At 44.0% G+C, this 25,354-nt stretch overlaps 1 protein-coding gene across 1 annotated transcript in view; it reads left to right on the top strand.

The window, feature by feature from the left end:
• Positions 1 to 25,354, top strand: part of LOC140722781 (NACHT, LRR and PYD domains-containing protein 3-like) — a 41,554-nt gene that overhangs the window by 15,727 nt on the left and 473 nt on the right. Inside the window, exons 3-11 of the mRNA XM_073037451.1 lie at positions 2 to 271; positions 836 to 1,002; positions 9,021 to 9,192; positions 9,303 to 9,368; positions 22,085 to 23,822; positions 24,288 to 24,374; positions 24,530 to 24,700; positions 24,856 to 25,026; positions 25,182 to 25,349. Coding sequence (XP_072893552.1) covers positions 2 to 271; positions 836 to 1,002; positions 9,021 to 9,192; positions 9,303 to 9,368; positions 22,085 to 23,822; positions 24,288 to 24,374; positions 24,530 to 24,700; positions 24,856 to 25,026; positions 25,182 to 25,349 — 3,010 coding nt within the window. The remainder of the gene's footprint in view (position 1; positions 272 to 835; positions 1,003 to 9,020; positions 9,193 to 9,302; positions 9,369 to 22,084; positions 23,823 to 24,287; positions 24,375 to 24,529; positions 24,701 to 24,855; positions 25,027 to 25,181; positions 25,350 to 25,354) is intronic.

Genomic DNA, 25,354 nt, shown 5'->3' with positions numbered 1-25,354 from the left:
GGTAGGACATTGAAACGAGTAGGGAAAGTACTGAAGAGGTGTTTACAAGGCGGATCATCGGGGAAAGCTGATCGGGACACGGGAAGCAAGGTACCGAAGCAGGGTCAGATTGAGAGCGATGTCCCAGAATGCAGTACGGCCGCAGCGGAAGTGGAGCAAATGCAGCCCAGAGACACCAATCCGGACCCTGGAACCAGCACAAGTGAGGCGACTGCCTGTCAGCCCGGAAGCTCATTGAACACGAAATTGTCAAGTCCCCAACACGGAGCCGGTGAGTGAAATATGAGGGTGATGTGTTTGCAGAATGTGGCAGGGAGAAGGGTAAATGCGATTCCTTGTTGGAAGGTTGGTCAGAGAGAGGGGGAATGTGTAGGTGTGGTACATTTGGTGTAGTGGGGTACCCATTACCCCACTACAGGAAGTGTACTACCTGCTCTGAGGATTTACGGGATGTACATTGGAGGAAAGGCAGTTGTCCAGATAAGAGAATATTTCCAGGATGTGAATTAAGGGAAATGTATTTGCCAGGATGGAGAGTGTATCTCTGGGAAGCGAATATTACCGACAGGCCCGGCATTTATTGCCGATCCAAAATTGAAATAGGTGAGTGGGTCGGTTGAGGGATGGACTGGTGTGCATCAAATCTGGTCCTTCTATGAACGTAATGCCTAGAACATTGTTTGGTAGGTTTTAAGGCCAGTTGGAGATTGGGAATAAATCTGTTTTTGTGTCTGTAGGCAGGTTCAAGTCATGTTTTTTTGTTGAGTTTGGTGAGATCGGTGGAAACGAAAAATAATTTGAGTTCAAGCCTACATTTTCCTTTTTATATTCACAGAGCCAGAGTTGACAATCCCTGACCTCCTAGCAGAGGGGGAGGAATATCGACTGTACCAACTGACAAAGTTCTATAGAGACAGACTCAAACAAGCAATTGAAGAAAAGGTTGAGAGACTCGGTTGGATGTTGACAAAGGAGGGACATTTCAGTAGAGAAGAAAATGAGGTGAGTGTAGTTTGTGTATTGTCACAGAACTGCTGGGAATAGTGACCAAAATTAATCTTCACGTTCTTGGCGTCCTACCTGGCAAAGGAGACTTTGATTTCTGACCTGTCTCTCACAGATCTGGTTTCAGCTGTTAATGTGGGGAGCACTGGAATCTGCAGGGTCAGCCTCAGCTTTTTTTCTCCCACCTGCTGTATTTATCAGTGTGATATGAGAGCAGTAGCGGCAAGTAATGGAAACTATGACAATTAAAGAGGAGGAAGTACTGGCACTTTTTAGGAATATAAAAGTGGATAAATCTCCGGATCCTGACAGGATATTCCCTTGGACCTTGAAGGAAGTTACTGTAGAAATAGCAGGGGCTCGGACAGAAATATTTCAAATGTCATTAGAAACGGGGATGGTGCCGGAGGATTGGCGTATTGCTCATGTGGCTCCATTTTCTTAAAAAGGGTTCTGAGAGTAAACCTAGCAATTATAGGCCTGTCAGTTTGACGTCAGTGATAGGTAAATTAATGGAAAGTATTCTTAGAGATGGTATATATAATTATCTGGATAGACATGGTCTGATTAGGAATAGTCAGCATGGATTTGTACGTGGAAGGTCATGTTTGACAAATCTTATTGAATATTCTGAAGAGGTTATGTGGAAAGTTTACGAGGGTCAAGCAGTGGATGCTCTCTATATGGACTTCAGTAAGGCCTTTGACAAGGTTCCGCACGGAAGGTTAGTTAGTAAGGTTCAATCGTTGTGTATTAATATTGAAGTAGTAAAATGGATTCAACAGTGGCTAGATGGGAGATACCAGAGAGTAGTGGTGAATAACTGTTTGTCAGGTTGGAGGCCGGTGACAAGTGGTGTGCCTCAGGGATCTGTATAGGGTCCAATGTTGTTTGTCATATACATTAATGATCTGGATGATGGGGTGGTACATTGGATTAGTAAGTATGCAGATGATACTAAGGTAGGTGGCGTTGTGGATAATGAAGTAGGTTTTCAAAGCTTGCAGAGGGATTTAGGCCAGTTAGAAGTGTGGGCTGAAAGATGGCAGATGGAGTTTAATGCTGATAAGTGTGGGGTGCTACATTTTGGTAGGAATAATCCAAATAGCACATACATTGTAAATGGTAGGGCATTGAAGAATGCAGTAGAACAGAGTGATCTAGGAATAATGGTGCATAGTTCCCTGAAGGCGGAATCTCATGTGGATAGGGTGGTGAAGAAAGCTTTTGGTATGCTGGTCTTTATAAATCAGAACATTGAGTATAGGAGTTGGGATGTAATGTTAAAATTGTACAAGGCATTGGTAAGGCCGAATTTGGAGTATTGTGTACAGTTCTGGTCACCGAATGTTAGGAAAGGTATCAACATAATAGACAGAGTACAGAGAAGATTTACTAGAATGTTACCTGGGTTTCAGCACATAACTTACAGGGAAAGGCTGAACAAGTTAGGTTTTTATTCTTTGGAGCGTAGAAGGTTGAGGGGGGACTTAATAGAGGTATTTAAAATTATGAGGGGGATAGATCGAGGGGGATCGAGGGGGATAAACTTTTCCATTGAGAGTTGGGGAGTTTCAAACAAGAGGACATAATTTGAGAATTAGGGGGCAAATGTTTAAGGGTAACACGATGGGGAATTTCTTTACTCAGAGAGTGGTAGCTGTGTGGAGTGAGCTTCAGGTAGAAGTGGTAGATGCAGGTTCGGTATTGTCATTTAAAGTAAAATTGGGTAGGTATATGGACTGGAAAGGAATGGAGGGTTATGGGCTGAGTGCGGGCCAGTGGGACTCGGTGGGTGTAAGCGTTCGGCACGGACTAGAAGGGCCGAGATGGCCTGTTTCCGTGCTGCAATTGTTATATGGTTATATATATCGGGACTTCGAACAGGCATTCAGTCTGAAACTGATTTCAAATCTTGTCTGCACTGTCGGGCAGATTCACCTCATCTCATTAATCCAGGATGAGTATTAAACTGACAGATTGTAAACTGAGACAACCGGCTTCACTTCTGTCCTTGACAGAAGGAAACCTGCTAACCACATCCGGTCTTGGCTCCGTGAGTTCCCAAACAACGTGTGGCTTACTTGTCATAGTTATAGAAAAGAACAGCATAGAATCAGGCCTGTTGGCCCATCTATTTCCATGCTGGACTACTTAACTATGTATTCCCATTGACCTTCACCAGGCCATGGCGCTTTATACCCTCATCATGCATGGATCTATCCAGACTTTTTTTAACCGCTTGTACTGCTTGCGATGCTAGCTAGTTTCAAAATCTTAGCACCCTCTGAGTCAACAAGTTTCACCTTTGTACCCCCTGAACTTTTCATCTTTCACCCTTTACTGATAACCTCTTGTTATAATATCTCTTTACCGCAGTACAAAATGTTGCTGCATTTATCCTGTCTATACCCCATGTAATTGTGCAAACTTCTCTCAAACCTCTCCTCAATCTTCCACGTTCCAATGAATAAAGTCCTATCCCGGTCACTCTTTTCTTATAACTTAGGTCTTCTAGTCCTGACAACATCCTTGTTTTTGTTTGTGTACTCTTTCAAACTTATTTCCAGCTGCCCTGTAGGTAGGTGAGCAGAACTGCACATAATATCCAAATTAGGCCTCACCAACGTCTTATGCAACATCATATCCCATCTATTGTACACGATATTTTCATTTATGAAGGTTAATGCGCTAAGAAACTTTCTTTCAGATCCACAACTTGAGCACATTTGCCATCACTTTCAATGACTTATGGACCTGTATTCCCAGATCACTCTGTTCTACCAGACTTTTCAGTGCCGTACCGGTCGCTGTGTAAGATCTACCCTGCTTGGTCCTTCCAAAGTGCAATTTGTCTGCATTATATTGCATCGTCCCCTTTTAAGCCCATTCTCCAGTTGGTCTAGATCTCACTGCAAGCTCTTCTAGTTCTTGCAAGCGTAAGCTCTTGTTAGCTCTTGCAAGCTCTTTGTCCACTGCACCTTCCCAGTGTTGGTGCCATCCGCAAATTTGCTGATTCTGTTAACCATAATTTCATCCAGATCATTGATATAGATGACAAACAACAACAGACACAGTACCGATCCCCGTGACACTACACGAGTTACAGGCGCCAATCAGAAATGCAACAGTCTGTAGCCACACTCTGGATTCCTCCAAAAAGCCAGTGTCTAATCCAGTTTACTACCTCATCTCGGATGCTGAGCAACTGAAACTTCTTGACCGACCTGCTATGAGGGAACTTGTCAAATACCGTGCTCACATCCATGTAGACAATATCCACAAACTTGGCCACAGCAAATTTCCTGGCAACTTCCTCGAAAATCTCTAAGATAGGTTAGTCGTGAAAGATCACGCACAAAGCCGATATCTCATGACCGCAAAAGTCAATAGTTTGACCTAAAAGGGAAGAAGAAAGCACAAAACATTAATCTGCTGACTAGCTGATATCTCATGATCTCAGCAATCAACAGATTGTCCTTAAAAAAGAAGATCAATAGGTTTACCTGAAAGGGAAGGGAAAAAATGAAAAAAAGAATTCTGTTAACTTGCTGAATATCTAACTAATGAGAGACAGGAACATCCCATTTCAGGTCACTCTCCTTGGAATTCACAGACAGTGATTGTCCTGTACTAGATCTGACCTACTCACCATGAGTGGTATTAGAAAATCAAGTGTGTTACACCCGTGAGTGACTCTGTTCTCGTTGGGATTCATTGGCGCTGTATGTAATGAATCAGACAGGCATTATCCAAAGACAAGAGGAGTCATCTGTAAATATCATCTAAAATTCATCATCTGGAGACGCCTGCTTTACTGGTAAACCTTTAAATCTCTTTCACAACTGTAACTCCTCAGACATGGTAGCAGTGAAACTGAGGGATTATTTTACAGTGCAGTGGACCATCAGGGAATTATGCTGATTTGTTCCATAATTATTTCCCATTATTCGTGTTATGGAAAACCTTTCCAATTCCCTACTGGTAACTGTTCTGGGAGATCAATCATTCAAACCCGGGACATCACTCCTCTTGTTTCTCAGAGCAATGTCCTAAGCCCATCCATGTTCAGTTGCATCCTCGACTACCTTAATTCCATCATCAGTGTATGTTCTGGTCAGACCACTCGTCTGAGTGCTACCGGTACCATGTAACTCAGTACTGCCTTTTGCATGGTCGGATGTTTGGTGACTAAACCAGCTCCCCCACCAGACTGGCCTGGTGAGGAGGGTGGCTAGACACCCTGCAGGACGAAAAACAAGACCTGTCAAAGGGCGGATGACCCCTCTGTTAGGGTCAACGGCCATCTAGAAAACAAGCGCGGAAAGCGCATCCCTCGCATCGAAGCTTGGTCTGGCCATTCACTGCAACAGAACTTCCCCCAGCCGTCTTGGACCCTACCAGGCTGCCGGATCCAGGAGGGGATGTCGAGAGGGTGGATCTCGACCGGTACAACGCCCTACTCACCTAAAATCCACTCACGCACACGGTTCCTTTCTGAGGAGTGGGGTACCACCCCACTAACTGACTGAAAGGAACCATCATCATCCTATGGGATGGATTGCCAGGGATAGAGAGAGAGAGAGAGATGTTGCTTGAAGACAGTTCAATGTTTAATTCATAATACCTCAGTAAATGAGGAAGCCCTTGCCTGCATTCAGGAAGTGATCACCATTTTACAGCATGAGTGCCAGGCAGTTACAATCTCCATCATAAGGCAGCCGCACTGACATTCCTTAATGTTCTTTACACATCATAAGACCATAAGGTATCGGAACACAAGTAGGCCATTAGGCCCATCTTCCTACTCCGCCATTACGTCATGGGTGATTTACTATCCCTCTCAACTCTATTCTCCTGCCTTCTCCCAGTGAACTTTGCTGACCAGACAAATCAAGAAGGTACCAACCTCTGTTTTATATATACCCAATGACCTGGTCTCCGCAGCTGTCAGTGCCAATGGATTCGACAGATTCACTACTCCTCGGCTAAAGAATCTCCTCATCTCTGTTCTAAATGGACGTCCCTCTATTTTGAGGCTGTTCCGTCTGGTTCTAGACTCCCCCACTTTGAAACATCATCTCCACATCCTCTCAATGCCTTTCGATATTCCACAGATTACAAATAGATTCCCCTCATCCTTCCACACTCCAGCCAGTACAGGCGCATCCAGGAATCATTCTCATCAAAATCAGGTTTAATATTACTGGTTCTGTCAGTTTGGATTCCTCTCTGGACTTTCCACAATGCATCGCGTATTTTCACTGATCAGGGGACTAAAACCGTTCACAATATACAAGTGAGGTCTGGCCAGTGCTTGTTCTTATATTCTAATCCTCTCGAAATGAACGCTAGCATTTGTTTTTGCCTTTCCTAACACCAACTCAACCTGCAAGGAATCCTGCAACAGGTCTCCTGAGACTCTTTAGAACTCTCAAAAATATTCTATGTCTTCATTATTTCTGCCAAAGTGTATGGCCATGTACCTCCCTATACTACATTCCAATTGTCACTGATTTGTCCATTTTTTCATCATTCATGTCCTGCTGCAAAATCCCTGCTTCCTCAACGCTTCCTGTCTTTCCCCATATCTTCGTAACGTGCGCAATCTAGTCCATAAAGCCTTCAAATCATTGACATAACGGAAAAAAGGAATTCTCCCAAAACCAACCACTGCAGAACACCACTGGTCACCAACATCCAACAAGAAAAAGCCCCATTTGTTCCATTCTGTGCTTCCTGACAGTCAGACAAAATCTGTCTGGAGAAAATCATGGATCCTCTATCAATGCTATTGTCTCTCTTGTCATACTGCCGTTCCCTGTCTTGTTAAACGGCGTCATGTGCGGTACCTGGTTAAAGGTCCTCGGGAAGTCCAAGTGAACAACTTGCACTGACTTTCCGTTGTCGACCCAGCATGCTGTTCTCTCAAAAAATTCCAACAGTTCTGTCAGACAAGATTCCCTTCCATGGATGTTGGCCTTTTTCTTATCATGTGCGTCCAAATACCCCGAAACATTATCCTCAATTATCGACTGCTGACGTCTTCCCAAACGCTGATCAGACTACATGGCCTATAGTTTAAAATGATCGGTCCTCCGGAACCATTCCAGAATCTCGTGATTCTTGAGTGATCATCACTAATGTCTCCACAATCTCTTCAGCCTCCTTTTTCAGAAGCAATCGAGTGCAGTTGATCAGGTCTTGTAGCTTTAGTTTTTGGTTTGTTGGGTGGTAGAGTTGGTCTCCTGACTTGGTGTGTCTGGGTAGTCTTGTTTTGTCTGGTGTATTTGGGAACGCGCTAAGACAGTAGCGCGACATTAATACGCAGCAGCCTCTCTGGACTATGGATTTGGGTATTACAAAACGTTATGTAAATTTTCTGGTGTAGTCTGTTTTGTCATATGCTTTTGTGATATCATTCTGGGGGAACGTTGTCTCATTTTTTAACTGCATTGCTTCTGTGGTTTCTAAATGACAATAAACAGAAACTGAACTGAACTTAACTGACTCATCTATCTTCAGAACTTTCAGCTTCCCGAGTGCCTTCTCCTTAATAATGGCAAGTACACTCACTTCTGCCACTTGACATTCTCAAATATCTGGCACGTTCTAGTGTATTTTTTACAGTGAAGACTGACGCAAAATACTTACTAATACCTTTTGTCATTTCTTTGTCCCCTGACAGTACCTCTCCACTGTCATTTTCCAGTGGCCCAAAGTCCACTTTCCTCTCCTTCACTCTTCATATATCAGACGGACCTCTTGGTGAGCTATTTTACGTTATTCGCTAGCCTACCTTCATTTTACATATTTTCTCTACTTACGGCTTTTTAATTGCCTTCTGTTGGTTTGTGAAAGCATCCCAGTCCTCCAGCTTTCTACTATATTTTGTAATATTATGTCCCCTCTCCTTTGCTTTCGTGCTGCTTTGACTATCTTGTCAGCCATGGTTGATCATCCTCCCTTTAGAATAATTCTTCATCTTTGTGATCACTTGTCCTGAGCCTTCTTAATTGCTCCGAGAAACTTCAGCCATTCCCGCTCTGCCATTGTCCCTGTTAGTCATGTTCGAATATATTTTTGCCCAGGTCTTCTCCTATGCCTCTGTAATTCCTTTATCCAACTGTCGCACTGATCCATCTGACTTTACCTTCTCCCTCTCAAACTGCAGTGTGAGTTTTGCTATTTTATGATCACTGCCTCTTAAGGGATTATTTACCTGAAGCTCCCCAATCAAATCTGGCTCAATACACAACACCAAATCAAAATCCGTCTGTCCTATCGTGGGATCAACCATAGGCTTCTCTAAAAAGCCATCTCATAGGCATTCTATAAATTTCCTCACTCAGGATTCAACACTGACCAGATTCTCCAAAGCTACCTGCATATTGAAATTCCCCATGACTATTTTCACATTCCCCTTTTTGCATACCTCTTCCCTCTCCTGTTGTAATTTGTAGCTCACATCCTGGCTACTGTTAACAGGCCTGTATCATCAGGGTTATTTTACTTATGCAGTTTCTTAACATCTACATCGTCCAATCCGTTATCACCTCTTTCTCAGGACTTTTCATTTTTAATGACAGCAGCTTCGACCCAACACTTTCACCTACCTGCGTATCCTTTCGATTCAATATTTATCTTTTGATTTAAGCACCCAACTATAAACTTTTGTCAGCCACGATCCATTTGTTTTTGCTCTCTCTCTCCCCTCTCTTCAGTTCTTGTTGTCACATCTTGTTGATGTAATACTGCACATTGACAGACTGAGGAAATTAATCACGTTGCATCTACTGCAGGGTGTCAGTAAATCCTTATTCTTACACAATATTGATATAGAATATCCTTCAGTTACTGTTTCTCTGTTAATGACTGAACCCAGAGAGGATGAGGCAGCAGCCCAGTGACTGCATCTGTTCTGAAGCTACTGCGGCCATGAACAGATACTTTCCTGTACATTCTCCATGTCTGTCTGTCTGCTCCACAATAAATTCATTGTTTCCCTTTTATAGAAAGTCACTGAACTGACAGAAAAGGGAAACCGGACAGAGAGTTCCAGACTCTTCCTCAGTTTGGTGATGGGCAAAGGTTCCCGGGCCCGGAGGGCGATGTGGGAATCCTTTGTGACATGGAGGACTGAGTTACCGAAGCTGGACAGAATACTGAGGGAAATAAAGGAACTCGGTATGTTAAAACCACGCACTGAACACAAAGCACATTGAGATAAACATTTTAGTTATTTTAATTATTTTAGCTCTGTTTCCATGGATGTTTTTTTTTAAATATTTAAACAGGTCCTGATCCACAGGAATACATGAACATCACCCAAGGTTTATCTGAATTACCCACTCAGCTGATAGGTGAGTGATCAAATGCACAGTTCAAACCACATCTCAAATGTTAGTCTCTGACTTGGCAAAGCTTGGGAATCAAAATTCGCCATTAAACATTCGCTGATCTCTGGATTCAAGTAACAATTCAAAGAATCTCTCTTTGCAGCCTGAATATTCTACAATATATTTTTTTTCGATTAATACAGCTGTTGGTTCTGCTTAATCCATGTAGACCACATCTACTACCATACCTTCATCAATTGCTTTTTGTTACCTCTTCAAAAAACTCAATTAGCCTCGTGAGGCAGGACCTTCTCTTCACAAAGCCATGTTGACCCAGACAGTAAATTCCAGGCACCCACAACTCTGTTAAAAAACTACCCACAATTGCTGTAAATTTACCCCATCTCACCTTAACCAAATGCCCTCTGGTATTAGACACCAGTCATATGTAAAAATAAACAAACAAAATACAGGCTGTCGACCCAAACTCTTATCTCTCAAACTTGCACACCTCAGTCAGATCTGTATTCTACCGCCAGAGTAAACAAAGCAAGTTTATCAAACCTCTACTTGTAGCACATGTCACCGAACCCAGGCAACACCCTGATGAACCTGTTCTGCACCCTAACCAATCCTTCCAAGAGCTCGACAATCAGAAGTGAACACAATACTCCAGATGCTCCCTGAAACCATAAGATCCAGGAGCAGAATTAAGCCATTCGGCTCAGTGAATTTGCTCTTCGATTCCTCTCTACCCCATTATCCCAGCAAACGTTGACACTTTTCCTAATCAGGAACATATCGACCTGCATTTTAAATATACTCAATGAGGTGTCTTCTTCAGACGTCTATGGCAATAATTTCACCGATTCACCACCCGCCAGCCAATAAATTTCTCCCCGTTTGGGTCCCCGGCAGCCAGGACAATTCCCCACAGTTCTCAAGCATGTTAATATTCTGTATGAACCTCCCATGTGGGATCTTGTCAAAGACTCTGCCAGTATACAAATAGACAATTTCCATGTGGAACTTCATCCAACACTTTTGTCACCTCCTGGAGGAACTCAATCAAGCTGGCAAGACGCAAACCCGACCCAAAGCTTTGCTACTGAACCCCAAACCACCTCATACATCCTCTCTGTCATACTCCCATGGGGCAGAACATATAAAAGGCTGAAGGTATGTACCACCAGTCTAAACGACAGCTTTATTCTGCATTTATAAGACCACTAAATGGTCACCTACTATGTTATTATTAGCTCTTAATAATAATAAGGCAATTTTATATCTAAAATTATAGCATCGTACATCCCGTAACTAATAACAACTCAGATAACAACTTAGATAACCACAATATACTCACAGGACAGCAGACAGAATACCGTTCGGGTTTGAACAACAGATAAAAGATTATGTAATTCTATTTCAAACCCTGTAGAAAGCAGAAATCTTTCAGTGTTATATTGTCTATCAATACAAAACACATCTGATTCTGTTCCTCGTGTGTTTAAAAGGTTCCAAATATATATATAAAATTCATACAATACTTGTGACATTTCTGCAACATCTGATGAAGCATTCGCGTAAAATAAACGTCCTATTAACAACCACAGAGGAACAACGACCACTATCAAAATAAATGGAAGGATTTTCCAGAGAGACTCACTAAGCACACTATGGTTTTGTCTAGCTTTAAGCCCACTCATAATTTACTGAAACAGACAAAATCAGGTATCTAATCAGAAGAAAATACGAATTATACGTTGACACAGTTATACACTGATGATTTTAAATTATTTGTTCTTTCATCAGTAAAGCTGAAACAAATAATTCAAATAATGGAACTAATTTCCAAATATATAAGCATGAACTTTAGACTAGGAAAGTACAGAACATGATTAAACATAAAGAAAGGTGCAATAGAACCGGTAGAATATCAAACAGAGCATCAGGATACAATGCAACAGAATATGAAACGTATATTTAGGATATCAATAAGCAAAGAAAATAGATAATCGTGTGATAAAGGAAAACCTTCCAACAAAATTTACTTCAAAGCTGAAAATCTGAATTTACTGCAAGGCTGAACAAACTTTGAATTTACATCGAGGATCAAGAAAATCTGCCAAACAGAGCTGAACAGTAAAAATATAACGAAGGTAGTAAACACTCTCTGTGCCCATATTGACGTATTGGTTTGGTATAATATCCTGGTCTGAAACGGATCCGGAAATATGCAAAGAAAAATAAGAACTTAAATAGCAATTTCTGGAAAACACCATGTGCACTGGAAAGCGCGTAGACTGATATGAACGAGGACAGTATGAGGATGATGAATAACAGATCTAAAAAAAATGAGACAACAGCCAGATAAAAATTTTCAGGGTCAGGGTTAATATCATGGATACATTTCGTGAAAATTGTTTTTCTGCGCCAGCAGCACAATTACAGTAAAGCGTGTGCAGTGAGCCTGTATTTATGTATACAATTGTAGAAATAAAATTGTATCAGCATGACTTAATCAGTCTGATGGCCTGATGGAAGAAGCTGTCGTGGAACCTGCTGGTCCTGGCTTTAACACTGCGGTACCATTTTCCGGATGGTAGCAGCTGGAACACTTTGTGCTTGGTGAGACTTGGATCCAGAATGATCCTTCGGGCACTTTTTACCCCCTGTCTCTGAAATGACCTGAATAATAGGAAGTTCACATCTACAGATGCAATGGGCTGTCCGCACCACTCTCTGCAGAGTCCTGCGATTGAGAGAAGTACAGTTCCCACACCAGGCAGTGATGCAGCCAGTCAGGATGCACAAAATTGTGCCCCTGTAGAAAATCGTTAACATTTACGGGCCCATCCCTAATGTCCTCAACCATCTCAACCATCTGTTTTTCTGTTTTTCTTTTTTTTTTGTTCAGACTAGAGAATATGCCAGGTAGGATGTTGGAATGTTCCTCTTGCAGGATGTGGGAAGTCAAGGAGACATCCGGTGTCCCTGACGATACCTGCAAGAAGTGCATCCAGCTGCAGCTCCTAACAGACCGCATTAGGGAACTGGAGCAGGAGCTGGATGACCTCCGGAGCATTCGAAAGACTGAGCAGTTTATAGATAGTAGCTTCCAGGAGGTAGTTACACCTAAGGAACAGGGCACAGGTAATTGGGTTACCGTCAGGCGAGGGAAGGGGAAAGGGCAGTTAATGCAGGGTTCTTCTGTTGCCATTCTCCTCCAAAATAGGAATACTAATTTGGATACTGTTGGGGGGAAGGCTTACCTGGGACAAACTGCGGCAGCTGGATCTCTGGCACTGAATCTGGTGCTGCAGTGCAGAACAGGGGGAGGAAGAAGAGGAGAGCGGTAGTGATAGGGGACTCCATAGTCAGGGGTACAGACAGGAGATTCTATGGTCGTGGCAGAGACTCCCGGATGGTTTGTTGCCTCCCGGGTGCCAGGGTCAGGGATGTCTCTGAGCGCCTGCACAGCATTCTGAGGTGGGAGGGTGATCAGCCAAATTTCGTGGTACACATCGGTACCAATGCCATAGGTAGAAAGAGTCAGGATGTCCTGAAGAGTGAGTACAGAGAGCTTGGTAGGAAGTTGAAAAACAGGACATAGAGGGTAGTAATCTCCGGATTGCTTCCTGTGCCACGTGCCAGTGAGGGTAAGAGTGCGTTGCTCTGGCAGATGAACACGTGGCTGAGAAACTGGTGTAGCGGGCAGGGTTTCAGATTTCTAGATCATCAGGACCTCTTCTGGGGCAGGTGGGACCTGTACAAGAGAGACGGGTTACACCTGAACTACAAGGGGACCAATATACTTGCAGGGAGGTTTGTTAGTGTTATTGGGGAGGGTTTAAACTAGATTGGCAGAGGGATGGGAGCCAGAGTGCCAGAGTAGATAGTGGAACGGTGGTAAAAATAAATAATGTTAGTAGTTCATGCAAAGCCACAAATAGCAAGGTTGAGTGTGGTGGAAATAATCTTCTGAGGTGTGTATATTTCAAAGCGTGGAGTATTGTGGGAAAGGCAGACGAGCTGAGGGCCTGGATTGACACATAGAATTATGACATCATAGCCATTACTGAAACTTGGCTACAGGAGGAGCAGGACTGGCAGCTCAGTGTTCCAGGGTTCCAATGTTTCAGACGTGATAGAGACAGATAAAGGGTGGGTGGTGGCTTTGCTAGTCAGGGAAAATATTACAGCAGTGCTTCGGCAGGACAGATTAGAGGGCTTGTCTACTGAGGCCATATGGGTGGAGCTGAGAAACAGGAAGGTATGACCACATTAATAGGGTTGTATTATGGATTACCCAATAGTCAGCGAGAGTTGGAGGAGCAAATCTGCAGAGAGATAACAGACAACTGCAGGAGACAGAAATTTGTGATTGTAGAGGATTTTAATCTTCCACACATTGATTGGGACTCCCATCCTGTTAAAGGTCTAGATGGGTTAGAGTTTGCAGCATGTGTTCAGGAAAGTTTTCTAAATCAATATATAGATGTACCAACTAGGGGGGATGCAATATTAGATCTCCGATTAGGAAATGAGTTAGGGCAGGTGACGGAAGAGTGTGTAGGGGAACACTTTCGTTTCAGTGATAATAACGTCATTAGTTTCAACTTGATCATGAATAAAGATAGATCTGGTCCTCGGGTTGACGTTCTAAAGCTGGAAAAAGACCAAATTTGAAGAAATGAGAAGGGATCTAAAAATCGTAGATTGGGACACGTTGTTCTCTGGCAAGGATGTGATTGGTAAGTGGGAGGCCTTCAAAGGAGAAATTTTGAGAGTGTAGAGTTTGTATGTTCCTGTCATGGTTGACCCCAAAATGAATAGGAATAAGAAGCCTTGGTTATCGAGGGATATTGGAACTCTGATAAAGAAGAAGAGAGAGATGTATAACATGTATAGGCAACAGGGAGGAAATAAGATGCTTGAGGAGTATACAAAGAGTAAGAAAATACTTAAGAAAGAAATCAGGAGGGCTAAAAGAAGACATGAGGTTGCTTTGGCAGTCAGGGTGAACGATAATTTTAAGAACGTCTACAGGTATGTTAAGAGCAAAAGGATAGTAAAGGATAAAATTGGTCCTCTTGAAGATCAGAGTGGTCGGCTATGTATGGAACCAAAAGAAATGGGGGAGATCTTAAATGGGTATTTTGCATCTGTATTTACTAAGGAAACTGGAATGGAGTCTATGGAAACAAGGCAAACAAGTAGGGAGGTCATGGAACTTATACAGATTAAAGAGGAGGAGGTACTTGCTGTCTTGAGGCAAATCAGAGTAGATAAATCCCCAGGACCTGACAGGGTATTCCCTCGGACCTTGAAGGAGACTAATGTTGAAATTACAGTGGCCCAGGCATAAATATTATGTCGATATCCACGGACCGGGTGCCAGAGGATTCGAGGATAGCTCGTGTAGTTCCGTTGTTTAAAAAAGGCTCCAAAACTAAGCCATGAAATTATAGGCCGGTAATTTTGACATCGGTAGTAGGTAAATTATTGGAAGGAATACTAAGAGATAAGGTCTCCAGGCATTTCTATAGACAGGGACTTATTAGAAAAAGTCAGAATGGGTTTATGCGTGGTAGGTCATGTTTAACCGATCTATTAGAGCTTTTCGAGGAAGTTTCCAGGAAAGTGGATGAAGGGCAGGCAGTGTATGTTGTCTACATGGACTTCAGTAAGGCTTTTTGGCAAGGTTCCGCATGGGAGGTTAGTTAGGAAGATTCAGTAGCTAGGTATACATGGAGAGGTAGTAAATTGGATTAGACATTGGCTCAATGGAAGAAGCCAGAGAGTGGTAGTGGAGGATTGCTATTCTGAGTGGAGGCCTGTGAATAGTGGTGTGCCACAGGGATCAGTGCTGTGTCCATTGTTATCTGTCATCTATATGAATGATCTGGATGAGAATGTGGCAAATTGGATCAGCAAATTTGCTGATGATACAAAGATTGGAGGTGTAGTGGACAGTGAGGAAAGTTTTCAAGGCTTGCAGAGGGATCTGGACCAGCTGGAGGAATGGGCTGAAAAATGGCAGATGGAGTTTAATGCGGACAAGTGTGAGGTATTGCACTTTGGATGGTCAAACCAAATTAGAACATACAAGGTAAATGACAGAACACAGAGGAGGGCAGTGGAACAGAGGGATCTGGGAGTATAGATACATAATTCCCTAAAAGTGGCGTCACAAGTAGATAGGGTCGTAAAGAGAGCTTTTGTTACATTGGCCTTTATAAATCAAAGTACTGAATATAAGAGTTGAAATGTAATGTTGAGGTTGTATAACACATTGGCGAGACCGAATTTGGAGTATTGCATGCAGTTTTGGTCACCTAATTACAGGAAGGATATGAATAAGGCTGAAAGAGTGCAGAGAAGGTTTACGAAGATGTTGCCGGGACTTGAGAAACTGAGTTACAGAGAAGGTTTGGATTGGTTAGGTCTTTATTCCCTGGCATGTAGGAGAATGAGAAGTGATTTGATAGAGGTGTATAAAATTATGATGGGTATAGATAGAGGGAATACAAGCAGGCTTTTTCCACTGAGGCTAGGGGAGAATAAAAAACAGAGGTCATGGGTTAAGGGTGAAGGGGGAACGTTTAAAGGGAACATGGGGGGGGATTCTTCACGCAGAGAGTGGTGGGAGTGTGGAATGAGCTCCAGATGAAGTGGTGAATGCGGGCTCACTTTTGACATTTAAGAAAAACCTGGACAGGTATATGGATGAGAGGGGTTTGGAGGGATATGGGCCAGGTGCTGGTCAGTGCGACTAGGCAGAAAAATGGTTTGGCACAGCCTTTATTCACCAAACAATTGATGTGTACGGACCACGTGAGGTCCTCAGTGATGTGAATGCCAAGGAACTTAAAGCTGTTCACTGTCCCAACCCCAGATCCATTGATATCAGTGGGGGTTAGCCTATCTCCATTCCTCTTGTCTTTGCGAAATTGCATCCAGCTCCTTTGTTTTTGCGACATTGAGGGAGAAGTTGTTTTCTTGACACCACTGTGTCAGGCTGATGACTTCTTTTGTATAGGCTGCCTCGTTATTACTTGAGATTTGGCCAATAAATATAGTATCCTCAGCAAATTTAATTAGCAGATTGGAGCTGTGGGTGGCGACACAGTCATGCGCATACAGAGAGTAAAGGAGGGTGCTTAGGACACAGCCCTAGGGGCTCCTGTGTTGAGGGTCAGAGGGACAGAGATGAGGGAACCCACTCTTACCACCTGCCGGCGATCTGACAGGAAGTCCAGGATCCAGCTGCACAAGGCAGGGTGAAGGCCGAAGTCTCTGAGCTTCTTGTCAAGCCTGGAGGGAATGATGGTGTTGAATACTGAACTGTAGTCTAATAACATCATTCTCACATAAGCATCCCTCTTCTCCAGATGTTTAAAGACAGTGTGCAGAGCAGTGGCTGTTGTGTCATCTGTTGATCGGTTGTGTCGGTAGGTGAATTGTAGGGGGTCCAGTGTGGGTGGTAACAAGCTGCAGATGTAGTCCAGGACCAGCCTCTCAAAGCATTTGCTTATTACTGAGGTGAGTGCGACAGGACTCAAACGTTCAGGCATGTTGCCTTAGTCGTTTTAGGTACAGGAACAATGATGGATGATTTGAAGCAGGAGGGAACTCTACAGTGGGAGAGGATGAGATTAAAAATATCCGTAAATACACCTGCCAGTTGTGCCGCGCGCATCCTGAGTACCCGCCCTGGGATGCTGTCCGGTCCCTCAACCTTGTGACTGTCCACTCGTTGGAAACACCTGCGAACTTCAGCCTCAGAGATGACCAATGTGCAGGTCGCTTTGTCGGCTCTCCTCGGGGTCTCAGTGTTGGCGATATCGAACCGAGCGTAAAGAGACTTAGATCCTTTGGGAGACAAGCAGCGATGTTGGCAGCACCACTGCACTTAGCTCTGAAGTCTGCATTGGTGTACTGACCTTGCCATAAGCTGTGTGTGTTGTTGGTGGAGAGTTGTGCCTGAATACGATCTCTGTATTGTCGTTTCGCTGCCTGGATGACTTTGCACAGATCAGAGCTGAATTTCTTGAGCTCCTGCTGATCACCGGCATTGTAAGCAGTCGGTGACACGGCAAGTGCTGTTCACACGGAACTCTTGATACAAATGTTGTGGTTTGGGAAGTCCTGACCGATTTCTGAAGGGAATCATCCCCCCTCTGTGACAATAACACACAACTGGGGGATGTTGTTATTACACAGCTGTGATAATAACAGCCGGGAACTCCCTTGGCAGCCGGAAAGGTTTACACAGCAGCACCAGGTACTCCAGATCCGGGGAACAAAAGGATTTGAGGGAATGGGCATTCCGGGGTTCCCCCAAGCATTAATGATCATGAAACATACCCTGAATCCTGTTCTCTTCCCACAAGTGTGTGTGTGTGTGTCTGTGTGTGTGGGGGGGGGGGGGGGGGAGGTGGGGGGGGGAGGGTGGTGGCACTGGATGACGACACGATTGTTGGTGACTGTAGGGGCCAATTCTGGATCTGCAGACCCGGGAGCAGTTTGGACAGAGGGACAGCTGGGATGCAGGCGCTTGGGTAGTTGGATCCTTCTTGCATCCCCTCTTCTTTTCAGCAGTCGCTCTTCTGGGTTCCTCAAAATTCTTGGCTTTTCCGTGGATCAGCGGCTGCCACTCATTGACCTCCATATTTGCCTGAGAGAGCCTCTGCTTAATTTGGTCCTTGTACCTCTTGCGCGGGGCACCACGATCTCTCTTGCCCTGAGAGAGTTCTCCGTAGAGTACTGCTTTCGGTAACCTGGAGTTCTCCATGCGAGGTACGTGGCCTGTCAGACAGCGGATCTGGCTGAGCAGCAAAGCTGCTTCAGGGCCTGGAAGTTGAACATATAGAACTATGCATGTCTGTGTGATTATATGAAATATTAAACTAAATAAGTAGTGCAGAAATAGAAATTTAAAAAGAGATTAGTGAAACAGTATCGATGGGTCCAATGTCCATTCAGAAACTAGAAGTCAGAGGAGAAGTTGTTCCTGAATCGTTGAGTGTGCACCTTACTCCGATCCTGTACAGTAGTCCCCATGAACCAGACGGTGATGCAGCCAGTTACAATGCTCTCCAAGTTACACCTGTAGAAATATTCGAGTGATGTTGGAAACTCCTGATGAAATATAGTCACGGTTGTGCCTTCTTTGTAGCTGCATCGATATCTTGGGTCCAGGTTAGATATTGAGAGATACTGACAGCCAGGAATTTGGAATTGCTCACTCTTTCCACATCAGATACCTTTATGAGGACTGGTGTGTTGTGTTCCCTCATCTCGCCTTTTCTGAAATCCACAATTAGCTCTATTGACATATTTTTATAACGCAAGCAGGATTCAGCACTCCGTACAAGCATATGCAAATCCAATAAGGGGTACACATCACTGAACGAAAATGAAAGCTTAACCCATAAAAAATGAAGAAACTATAATAAAACGCTAACCAATGGAAGAGTCTGACTCCCCTCGGAAGACATCCACACGATCTGAGCCGACTAGATGTCGACAAGGAAGCGTCGAGCCCCTGGCTCAGAGTTGGAGAACTCTTCCCAGAAACAGAAGGGATCATTGTCGCAATACAGGACAAGGTTGTTAACACATGTAGTTATCAAAAATACAGAATAAACGACCAATAGGTTCAAGACGATATATGCTGAAAATTACAAGAGAAACCAGAAACAATCCGACTTTACAAGATCCTGCAGTAGTTTAACTGAATCTCATTACTTGCACAACCACAATCAAGTGGTGGACAGCATTCACAAACACATTGCTTAAACTACAACTGATGAAAAACACCACAACTTACAGTAAGTACAAGCCTGCTCCACTTTTAGAGTCCTATCGGCGTCCTTCATATCATACTGCGTCCGATCATTATTTCAGATAGCGTAATCCATGATATGCGTTCGGATGTAATTTTACAGAATAAACAAGCAAAAGCAACTTTTTAAATATATATAGCCATTCCAAACACACATAACTTACAGAAATGAATTAGTAAAAAAATGCAGGAAATATGTTGAATTAAAAGGACAAAATGAATGACTATGGAACACGAACAGGGTATTCGTTATCCCAATCGTAATATCATTAACTGGATCATCCTAAAGGCTTTACAGAATAGTATTAATAAATTAGGCCCACATGGCAATACTTGTGTAAATCTTCGAAAACCCTCAATACTATACACCACGAAAATAGTCTGAATTCTCCTATCACTTGAGACATGAGTGTGCTTGGCTATGCCTGTACCTCAGGTTTTACCAGTTTAGGCTAAGATAATAATAATAATAATAATAATAATAATAATAATAATAATAATAATAATAATAATAAGAAGAAGAAGAAGAAGAAGAAGAAGAAGAAGAAGAAGAAGAAGAAGAAGAAGAAGAAGAAGAAGAAGAACAACAACAACAACAACAACAACTACTTATTTATAAAGCACCCTTCATCCAGACGATGCCGTTCAAATCGCATCACAACGGGATAAAGTGCAAACTAGAAAATAAAAGACAAAATGTGTCAGTCCTAATATATACCTCAGACGTCTGCACAGTACTGTAGTTTTAGGTGTTGAATTCTACAGTTTAAGGACATAGTCCCAAAAAAACTCAACGCTGACCTCCCAATGATCCTTTGACCTTCTACCTTATTGTCTGCCTGCACTGCATTTTCTCGGCAACTGAAACACTGTTTCCCTGAACTATCCTGTTCCGTTTTTCCTTGTACGACCTCATTGCACCGATGTGATGTAATGATCTATTCGGATCGCATGCAGAAAAGTTTTCCATTTTACAGTGGTGCATGTGACAATAATAAACCAATTTACCGATTGATTGTCAATAATACAGTGCACTTTGGTTGCTTAAGATTGTTATACCCGGGTGGTTGGCAGTGCGGATGAGCTGCCACGTCCTATTAAATGCTCCCAGTGGCAAGTAGCCTCTGTCCAGCTCCTGGCCTTCACGTGCGGTTCAGCCACGTTTCTTCTGACAGGAGAAGGGGCACAGGTGGGTTACTTATGCCTTACAGCCAGCCGCTTTGTTCAGATGGGCTCATCAGCCGTGATTGGCAGCTCACCCAGGAGTAGGGAAACTCTGATCTCAAAACTCCACTGCCTTTAAACTCCACCCCTCATGGGGAAGAGTTTGGGAGTAAACCCAGTGGGAAATTTCTTGACCTGGAGCCCCTAAGTCAGTGTTAAATGGTGTTCAACGCAGACTGGCATATCCTGCCAAGCTGTGTCAGTCTCTGCCGATCCCTTGTGTTCATCAAATGCATGGAGAGAGGGAGCTTGCTACATCGGCAAAAGCTTCCTCTCCATATCGGAGTGTCCCAGCTTGCAGGGGCAGGACATCCATGGTCGACTCTGGCAGACGGAGGCCTCATTAGACAGCGCCCCACACCCCCACAGCAAGACTGATGAGTAGCAGTTTCCAAGACTTCACCAACCTCGCCCACAGACACGATGTACATCACTGAGACAGACGCTTGCGGTTTCTTCCATTATCACAGATTCCATCATTCCACCAATCCTCCATCACTGCGATTGAAAACTACCCATTTCATTCTTGTCATTCCGATGGATTATCGACCCACAACTTCACTGTGATTCTCCCCCAGACGCTGCCCGACTTGAGTATTTCCCGCATATTCTGCTCCTGTTTTGATGCAAGAGCAGTGGACACCTGTGACTCCCCAGTGTGCAGCTTTGCCAAAATTCACAGTGTCCTGCTCTCCATAGTTCCACACCAGATCAACATTAACATCGTCTGTTAATGATGCAAACAATGCTTTAAATATAGTGAAATGTTGTTGTAATGGGAGTGCAGTCAGGATTGCAATAGAATATTCAAGATTCGAAAACTTTATTGTCATTCTAACTGTACATCAGCTCTGCAGGACAGAATGAGACAGCGTTTCCCCAGGAGCAATGCAATCATAACATAACAAACGCAACAATAAATAGTAAACACAACAATAGAAAGTAAAACAGAACAGCCACATGTCAGTTAAAATCAAGTTACAAGTGTCCAGTGCAGTTAAAAGTGTCCAAAGTAGAGTCAGATCGAGCAGCTATTTAGCAGTCTGACTGCCTGTGGGAGGAAGCTGTTTAGTAGCTTTGTGGTTTTAGTTTTGATGCTCCTGTAACGTTTACCTGATGGCAGAAGAACAAACAGTTCATGGAGAGGGTGTGAGGGGTCTTTAATGATGTACCGTGTCTTCTGGAGGCATCGACTCTGAAAGAATTCTTGGACAGAAGGTAGGGAGACCCCAATAACCTTCTCTGCTCCCCTAACAACCATCTGCAAGATTTTTCTGTCGGCAGCACTGCAGCTGGAGTTGGTACTCCACAACCTGGTGGTTGTGATGCAAAAGGTCAGCACACTCTCAACCACTCCTCTGTAGAATGTAGTTAAGATGTTAGTGGGGAGTGATGCTTGTTTAAGCTACCTCAAAAAGTACAATCTGGGGAATGTTCACTTTCACAAATAACTAGAACCAGAAAATGAGGATTGGACATTTCCAGGGACATACGTTGCTGTCAATTCCGGTGTCTGTGAACAGAACTTTACTTTCTGTCCTAATATCCATGGAAGCATTGAATTTATTCATGTAATCTCAAACACTGAATGATGAAATGCAGTTATAAAGTTCTTTCTCAGATGAGCCATTTAACATTTTGAATATGTTCTCTCTTCCCATGGAAGATGTTCAACAGAAACACAAGGAGACTCTGCGGGCACAAACTGAAACACTGAGAGTGAACACGATCCTGATGAGGGAGAATGTGAAGGTTTTCCAGCTGGTTGATCGATACGCTGAGCTCACGGTTATTTCTACTGTTCGAGATCGGACACTGGTGGAACATGAGCTGCTGGCAAGAGGCAGAGACCATGAGGAGTGTAGACAGAAACATCTCCGCGGAGAGTTGGAAAAAATCCGGACTGATCAGTTACTCCAGAGCAGCTTTTCCCGGAGTAAATCCAAATCTGGGAGTTCGGCAGCAGTGGCTGGAGTCCCGGGGATCGGGAAAACAACAATGGTACAAAAGATTGTTTATGACTGGGCCACGGGGAAAATATACCAACAGTTCCAGTTTGTCTTCAGTTTCAAATTCCGGGATTTAAACTCCATTAACTGCAGAATAAACCTGAAGGAACTGATTCTGGATCAGTATCCTTACTTTGGAAATATCCTGAGAGAGGTCTGGAAGAACCCAGAGGGGTTGCTGTTTATATTCGATGGTTTGGATGAATTCAAACACAGAATCGATTTTGCGGACAGTCGGAGAGACACCGAACCAAAGCACCAGTGCCCAGATCCCGAGTGGTGGTGTGAAGTGTCTGACATAGTGTACAGTTTAATCCAGGGCAAGCTGCTCCCAGGGTGTTCAGTGCTGGTGACCACCCGCCCCACTGCATTACATGTATTGGAAAAGGCAGAGATCAGTATCTGGGTTGAAATCCTGGGATTGGGTGGTGAGGAAAGGAAGGAATATTTCATCAGGCATTTTGAAGATCAGACGGTGGCGGCAGCTGTTTTCAAATATGTGAAGGAGAACGAGATCCTGTACACCATGAGCTACAACCCCTCCTACTGCTGGATCCTCGCTCTGGCACTGGGCCCCTTCTTCACACAAAGAGTCAGGGACCCGCAGCGAGTTCCCAAGACCATCACCCAACTGTACTCCTACTATATTTACAACATCCTGAAAAACCACGGCCGTGAGATTGAGAACCCCCGTGATGTGTTACTCAGGGTTGGTCAGATGGCCTTCAGAGGAGTGTCCGAGAAGAAGATTGTGTTTACAGATGGAGATTTGATCAACTACAATCTGCAGCCTTCCCAGTTCCTGTCCGGGTTCCTGATGGAGCTTTTGGAGAGAGAGGATTCTGCCCGGTGTGTGGTGTACACATTCCCACACCTCACCATCCAAGAGTTTGTAGCTGCAGTCGCACAATTCCTGAATCCACATCCCGAGGATCTCCTGATATTCCTCAATGAGGCCCACAACACGACAGATGGACGATTTGAGGTATTTCTTCGTTTTGTTGCTGGTCTCTCCTCCCCAATGACAGCTCGGGGCCTGGAAGAGTTTCTGGGTCCATTCCCTCTTCAAATAACCTGCCGGGTGATTGACTGGGTGAAGGAGAAGGTTAAACACCAGAGTTCCATCACAGAGAGTGAAGCTGGTAAAAGGAGCCTCCTGAACACATTGCACTACCTGTTTGAGTCTCAGAATCTTGGACTGGCTCAGGCCGCACTGGAATCAATGGAATCACTTTCATTCCGTGGAATGACACTGACCCCGATTGACTGCGCAGTCCTGTCTCATGTCATCGGACTTCGTGATACAATAAAACGCCTGGACCTGGAGTACTGCCACATTCAGAGTGAACGAATCCAGCGGCTCGGACCCGGGCTGCACAAGTGCCAGGATTTGAGGTAACTTGACTTATCTCTCACTCTGATCTGTGAAACTGTTCCATTGTGTTGTTTCAATGTCAAGGGATTTGGTTAAAACTATAGTAAATGAGGTTCTGAAGAATTGTGTCAAATTCCCTGGTGATTGGCCACTAATTCCCCAAATACAGGAGGTTTCTGTGATTCCTTGTGAAGGGCTGTTGGAGACTTTGTCAGTTCAGAGAACACCGGCCTTTGTAACACTTCTCTAACTGTCAGAAATGAGACAGAATATGTGTATTTTACAGGGTCACACCAACAGATTAAATTACTGATATTCGGTGAATACCCTGGAGCTGGGCAGAGAGGGACATTGACAGTGATGGGAACACCGATCAGTGATTTACTGAAGGGTATAGTGGTTCCTGAAATAACTAATTGAGAGTAATTCCCTCAGACCCTCATCAATTCATCAATTTGTTCAGCAATCTGTCTGTTTGTGTTTAGACTTGCGGGGAATGAATTGCGAGATTCAGGAGTGAAACTGGTTTCTGCGGCTCTGAGGAACCCGGAGTGTAAAATACAGAGACTGGGGTAAGTACCAGACTGTGGGAGAATGTGTTTACAGTCACTGGGTGTCTGACACTGAACATTAATGTGATCAGTAATTGAGATACTGATAAACTCTGGGAATTTGTACCGTCTCCTGTCTCTTTGTGTCCTTCACCCTCACTCTCTCTCATCTCCAGGTTGGACAATGTCGATCTCACAGTTTCTGGTGCCGAGAATCTTGCCTCCGCTCTCGGAACAAACCGATCACTGATGGATCTGAACATGGATCGTAATAAACTGGGAGATTCAGGAGTGAAACTGGTGTCTGTAGCTCTGAGGAACCCGGAGTGTAAAATACTGAAACTGGGGTTAGTACCAGACTGTGGGAGATTGAGTTTACAGTCATTGGGTGTCTGACACTGAACACTAATGTGATCAGTACTTGCGTTACTGATAAACACTGGGGATTTGTACCGTCTCCTGCCTCTCTGTGCCCTTCACCCTCACTCTCTCTCATCTCCAGGCTGAGGGGTGTCGGTCTCACAGATTCTGGTGTCGAGGATCTCGTCTCTGCTCTCAGAACAAACCCATCACTGACGGAGCTGGATCTGAGTGAAAATAAACTGGGAGATTCAGGAGTGAAACTGGTTTCTGCGGCTCTGAGGAACCCGGAGTGTAAAATACAGAAACTGTGGTAAGTACCAGACTGTGGGAAATTGTGTTTACAGTCACTGGGTGTCTGACACTGAACACTAATGTGATCAGTAATTGTGTTACTGATAAACACTGGGGATTTGTACCGTCTCCTGTCTCTCTGTGCCCTTCACCCTCACTCTCTCTCATCTCCAGGCTGTACAATGTCGGTCTCAGGGATTCTGGCGCCGAGGATCTCGCCTTCGCTCTCATTACAAACTCATCACTGACGGAGCTGGACCTGGGATTAAACTCGCTCACAGACCGATCTGTCCCCGCTCTCCGCCGCCTCATACTGACCCTCCCGAGTCTGGAGCGGATCTGGTGAG

The sequence above is a fragment of the Hemitrygon akajei genome, unplaced genomic scaffold (genome assembly GCF_048418815.1).
Source record: "Hemitrygon akajei unplaced genomic scaffold, sHemAka1.3 Scf000089, whole genome shotgun sequence".
NCBI lineage: Eukaryota > Metazoa > Chordata > Chondrichthyes > Myliobatiformes > Dasyatidae > Hemitrygon > Hemitrygon akajei.
The sequence above is the reverse complement of the archived record's forward strand: the minus strand, read 5'-3'. Positions and strand labels throughout refer to the sequence as shown.